Raw genomic sequence first — 6,348 nt, 5'->3', positions numbered from 1 at the left:
TACTCGCAGGCGCAGGAGAAGGAAGCCCGAGCCCACCCCGTGACACAGGTACCGCTCACAGCCTGCCCGCCGCTGCGCCACGGCTGGGGGGAGGCTTGGAAATAGAGCCACGGCTGAGCTGAAAGAGCTTCACACCTTATGTCCCGTTGTTTAAGTAACCACAACGTTTCTCCAGAAGCTGTGCTATACATTAGCTTCCAGTCACATGCGTGGTCGTGTGAAGAAGTCATGTCACAGAATTTTTGACACCATACTACATTGTTTACTAGAAGATTAGATCACAGATGTAAGTTGTGTTAGGATGATTTTAAAGTGGAAATCATACTTCAGCTGTATGGTCAAAATTGATATTTAATACTTTAGTTAGTGGTGCTAACTAAACATCATTTTTCAGCTTCACATGGTTGGGCTGTACTGTTTAGGTTCAGACCTTTAAGATGTTTTCTTTATTTTCTAATTTAAATTTATTTTTTAAAAAATTGTCATGAGTTTTAATGAATCCAACTGAAGTATTGTTAATATACTTGTGAGAAAAAACTGCATATTGGCTTAAGCAAATTGGAAGAAGCAGGTGGCAGTCAAATTAGTGAAAACAGGCAGGAACTGTTTATTCAGCTGGGGCATTTGCAACGTGAAATTTTGGTCTGTAAATGAGCTTTACTCTGACAAAATGATGGTGGTGTCATTATTGTTGTTATTACTTCCTTCCACATTCTGCCCTTGAACTTACCTGTGTGGCAGTAACTGTGCTGCAGCTGGAGGTCCCCAGCCAGCTGGCAGGGCCATGGCAGCAGGATGGACAAGGGCCACTCAAACAGCTGATGAATTCCTGTTCTGATTCTCCAGCGTGAGATGTTCCTTGCCATAACTGTTCTGATGTGAAAAGTAAATCTATGTATGATGGGAAGTAACACTGTGAGAAGAATATGTGAAATAACACTGAGCACTAGGTTAAGGTTTCAGTTTTCTCTGCTGTTAGGAAACTGTATTTGAAGTCCTTAAGGGTGGATGACTTGACAATGTTCTTTTCCCTTTTTGGGGGGGTTCTCAGAAACAAGGATCAAACTTTGCTGCAAAGGATTGGTGTGAGGAGGCGGATGACTGGGGAGTCAGTGATGCAGCAGAGCCTCCTGCATGTGCCTCCCTGCTGGGCTTAGGTGAAGCAGTGAGCAGCTCCTTGTCCAGAGAGCTGGACTGTGCATCCCAGCTCCAACAGCTTCGCTTGGCTGAGGCTGCAGAGGGCTCAGGTTCCCAGGACACACATCCTGCAGCCAGTGAGGAAATGGTAATGGAAACACCTGGTCCTGCTCCTGTCTTCCAACCCTTTTATATTAATGTGGTGGATGAGGAAGACTGCAGTGGCTTCCTGGATACAGACCATGCAGATGAGCTACTGAAGGAGTATCAGCAGAGAGAGGGGCTTGATTTGGAACAGATGATGTCAGAAAGGTGAGAACAGGTTTGGATTTCATGGTGAAACTGGAGGAATTGTGTAGTTTCCTCTGTGCTGACTGATGATCTAAATGGGACTGCCACTAAACCTGGATGATTTTGTTTGGAACTGGCTCCTTCAGGAACACTGGTTTGGTGGAAGAACAGAACAGTGCACCCAGTTCTGTCAAATTTTGAGTTTTTCAAAGATGCATCTGTTTCTGAGCAGTTGGAATGTTCTTGGGCTCTAGATAGAGCAAAGGACAGTCAATCTCTGGATACAAACCAGGGTGGCTGAAACAATATCTGTGCTAAGTGGCATGGGTTTATATTGTGACATTTGACACTTTTTCTTTACAAGGCTAAAGCTTTTCTTATGTTGCAGTTGCATTTTGAAGAGTTCAGGGATTTAGGGATTTTTGGCTAGAGACTGTCATGATGGTAAGACTCCTGAAGGTTTAGTAAAGGTTTTCTGAAAAACAATTTTTGAATGTAGTTACTGAAAAAATTTTCTTAATAAAATGTTTAACTTAGGTGATCACAGTGAGCACTTATATCCAGGTCATTTGACTTTTCCTGAGTTGTGGACAATGTTGAATTTGTTTATAGCTAAAGCTACTGTCCTTGCAGAATCTGCATAGAACACTTGTCAGCAGTGCTGTTCCTGTTGAGTTTTGTTGACTTTTATAGAATCATAGAACCTTAATTATGTTTGATTGAAAACTGAAAAAGACAACATCATAATTTAAAAACTAGAAAAACTTTTGAGAAGTTACTAAAGGGTTTTTTGAAGGAATAAAGCTGGTGGATTTGAATCCCGTGGGATAGTTTGAAGCACTGTTGGTAATTGTAAGCCACCAGAAACTGAAGAACCAGAAGCAGAATGTTCACTTGCAACCCCTAATAGGAATTGTCTCCTAACATGTATAGTTTTGTTTAGTGTACTTAGTGTAATTTAATGTGAGTGTATAGTAACCACTGCTTATTTAAAACATGCATGTTATACTGAAAACCTTATTGGACATCTTGTTTCTTGTTGTCTTCCAGCTTTGCAGGTGAAGGTGGTAATGAAAAATATGAGAAGAGTGAAGTCAAAAGCTGGGACCACACGTTTCATAAATTTATGAAAAGAATATCTCTGTGTCCTGAACAGATTCTAAGGTAATCTAGTTGTAATGGGGAGATACAGATTGTAGACTTGCATTGTTAGTACATCAAACCAAACTATTTCTTTGGAAAGATATGTATGCTTTTATTTCTTCATCAAAAAAATTATTATAGTTGTTGCCATGGCTGGTCAGGCTTCAGTCCCTGGTTAGGCTGGTTTTGTACAAAGCCTGAGTAGATGAGAAGCAAAGTAGGATCAGAGGCCCCAGCTCTGGCTATGGGAGACTTTTTTGACACAAGACCTGGTGAGAACAGACCCAGACTGTCTGTGAAGACTCACTGAAATGCAGACAGTGATTTTCAAGAGACTGTTTTGAGGTGGAAGTCTGGGAAGTAAGGTGGAACAGTGCTGTGCTGTTGGGACAGGTCTCCCAGGCTACCTCCTCCTGTCAAATTTTGTAACCTGTTTGTAATTTCTAATGTCTCAGTCTTGAGATGTTACTGAATTAAGAAATTACTTGTTTAAAAGCTTCAGTTCTGTAACTTCTTCTTGTGCTGATCCCCTGCAGTCTTCAGGTCTTGTAAATGTGTTGCTTTCCCCAGAGCAGAAGCAGTGTAACCTCAGAGTAGCTACTCTCCCAAAAGAGGAGTTAATTCTGCGTGGGAGTGTAACAAGGGGATTAAATCATAAGTCTTTCATAGTAGCAGATAATACACAAGGTTTTCCTGGGTCACACCAAGTGTTCCAGAGAGTCCAGTGCTGCCTGGCTGGTCAGGCTGGCTCAGTGTAGTGACAAGACTTTTGCTTTATCAAGTTTCCAGAATCAAGTGGAACCAACTGGTGCCTTTTTGATGGGAGCTGAAGTCTGAGGGACTGGTTACACATATAAGAAACATTAGTGACTTTCATTAATTAACTACCAAAGGTTATACAGGAGATGTAGTAACACAGAGTGCGAGTAGCATTTCTTTCAGCTTTTCACTGGATCTATCACTTTGCAGTATTGTGCTCTTGGAATTTTTTATTCTAAAACATCACCTCTGGTGATTCCTGGGACGTAAAATATTAATTATAAATAATAAAACATTTAAAATCGTTAAAATATAAATATTACATTATTAAAAATATATTTTAAAGTTTAAATATTAATATAACACTCATTATAATCTTTCCATAGCCCTCCCTTTGCCCTCCCTGGGTTATGTCAGTGCTGTTGGACTCCCACTGCTCCTGGGCTGTGGATCTTGTTGAGCTTCAGCAAAGCACACAATCTCCTGCTTGGTGTTCAGTGGAAACCATCCTTGGTCTGGGTTTCCTGTTAGTTGTGAGGCTGTGAGAGCTCTTAAAAATAAAACACCAGTTCTGAGCCATAACTGCAGTGGGTTCGAGACCTATTCTGTGTTGAATCTTTTCCTTGAATCTTACCTTTTACTGCTACTATTTAGGATTCCACTTTTCAGGAAAGTGTAGTTTCCTTAATTAAATGAGTCAGGTACAGCATATTTTGGAGGTTTCAATTCAAAGCATTTATCTCCTTAAAACCAGGTCTTTCCTAAAGATTTTCCACGTGTTGGCCTTCCAAGTATTTCCCCCTTCCCATCTTTATTTGTTTAATGACTCTTTTGAAGCTTGGGCAACAATTCTGACTCATAACCATGGTTTTTACTTCAAGCAAATTCAGAGATTGCAGTGAAACCAGAACACAGTTGCCAAGATGTCAGTTTTCCTATCAAATTTAGGTGGTAAAAATAATTAATTGTTCCTTCCTTTCTTCTCTTAGATACTCTTGGGGTGGGCAGCCTTTGTTCATCACGTGTCCTCCAGCCAACGTCAGCCAGGGTGTTCCAGCCTGCAGTACCTGTGGGAGCAGCAGAGTGTTTGAAATGCAGCTGATGCCAGCCCTGGTCAGCCTGCTCCAGAGTGACTCAGGTGCTGAGCTCTGCCTTAGTCCAGTCAATACCACAAACTGTCACCTTTTTGCTATTTGGATTGTTTCTTTTTCCCCACAGGCACTGATGTGCTTCACTACAGTGATCATGTTCTGTAGAATTCACTGTTTCCATTAGAGATTTCACTGAGCAAAAGGGAGTACTCTGTGATTGCACCTTCACTTGCTCACCAGTGAACTTTAATAGCTCCAACAGGGATCATTCCACGACCCTGGGAGTAATTTGTCTTTATTGCCTCTTAAAGGAGGCCTTGGAAAATAATAAATATTGTCAGATAAGATTGCAGACACTTAAGGAGCTCTTTAAAAATTCCAAGTCAACTTGCTTTAAAACGTTTAAAATCAGAAAATGCTGTGTACATAGGAGACTGAATATGAGAAATAGTTTCTGAGTTAATAGTTTCTGCAAAGATTGAAGTATAGTGGTAAGCAATAGTCCCCAGTTATGTCACTTTTCTTGCCTTCACCTGCCTTTGTTGCTTTGTTTTTAGATCTGTCAGTGGAATTTGGAACTGTTATAGTTTACACATGCGAGAGAAGCTGTTGGCCAACAAATCACCAAACACCTCTTGAAGAATTTATTTTTGTACAAGAAGACCCAGATCAGAAATTATTTAAATAAATTGTATTTCTCTACATAGATGAAAAGTCCGTTGGATGTTTTTTCTTGTTATGGGTTTTTGGTTTTTTTCTTAGCTACAAGGGAAAGTGTGTAACAATGCAACAATCCAATTGTGCTGCTTTAATTTTAAACTGCCTGCATTCTTTGGCATTCCCTGTTGGTTTGGGCTAAATTGCAGTATCTAAATTGACTGAATGGAGGAGTAACTTAAGTCAGTGTCCTTTGAGCATTCTGTACAGGTTTAATGCTGCAGGATAAATTAGTGCTGTAAAAGTGTGTGCTTAAAATGAGGGGAGGGGGAGACACACAGACAGACAACAGGACAGCCTGAACTGGTGGAATGTGTTTGCAAAGCTACTTTTTAATGGAAGAATTGTAGCTTATGACATCAACTTCTAGAGGAGAGTTTGTTAACTTAGGCTGAGTAATAATAATAAATATACAAAAAATATTAAATATAAATATGTTAAGTAGATTAAAAATATAGAATATGCTGAGTTGGAAAGGACCCATCAGGATCATCGAGTCCAACTCCTCATCCTGCACAGAATAAATACCCCAAGAATCCCAGCATGAGAGCGTTGTACAAATGCTTCGTGAACTCTCTATATAGTAATATAATACATAAATATATTTATGATCTAAATCTATTTAATATATAAATATATAATATATATAGCTATATTATATAAATATATTAAATATATAAACATTACTTATATCGTGATATTGAATATATAAGTATATTAAATATGTATATTTAAAATATTAATATATTCAAAACAAACACAAGTAAAGCTCTCGCGTTGCCCGGGAGCGCTGCCTGGGTGCTCCGGCTCTGTGCCGGCCGTGCCGGTCCCCGGGTGCCCAGCGCTGCGTTCTGGGACGGGCGCGGGGCGGTTCCCGGCGGGAGCGGGACTCGAACCTGGGGCGCCCCTCCCAGCTCTCCCGCGCGGTCCTCCGGGCCGGCAGGGGGCGCGGCGGGGCGCGGGCGGCGCTCCGCCCCGCGCGGGCCGTGAGGAGGCGCGCGGAGCCGCCGCCGTGTCCGTCATGGCGGCGCCGCTGTCGGGGCCGCTGCGCCTCGAGCTGGCCCAGGCCGTGTCCCAGGCGCGGGTGCTCGTGGTGGGCGCGGGCGGCATCGGCTGCGAGCTGCTCAAGAACCTGGTGCTCACCGGCTTCAGCAACATCTACGTGGTGCGCGGCGGAAATATATAATATATATAGCTATATTATATAAAA

The 6,348-nt window shown here is 41.7% G+C and overlaps 1 protein-coding gene across 1 annotated transcript; it reads left to right on the top strand.

Moving 5' to 3' along the window:
• Positions 1 to 3: 3 nt before the first annotated feature.
• Positions 4 to 5,135, top strand: PDCD2L (programmed cell death 2 like; the record flags this gene model as incomplete). The annotated part of the gene is made up of 5 exons (XM_027632356.1): positions 4 to 48; positions 1,052 to 1,449; positions 2,479 to 2,592; positions 4,320 to 4,468; positions 4,979 to 5,135. Coding segments are annotated over 5 exons (837 nt in total), but the record flags the coding sequence as incomplete, so codon positions are not given.
• Positions 5,136 to 6,348: the final 1,213 nt, after the last annotated feature.

Source organism: Corapipo altera, unplaced genomic scaffold (assembly GCF_003945725.1).
Source record: "Corapipo altera isolate COAL_440 unplaced genomic scaffold, ASM394572v1 54747, whole genome shotgun sequence".
NCBI lineage: Eukaryota > Metazoa > Chordata > Aves > Passeriformes > Pipridae > Corapipo > Corapipo altera.
This window is presented reverse-complemented; position numbering and strand designations above follow the sequence as displayed.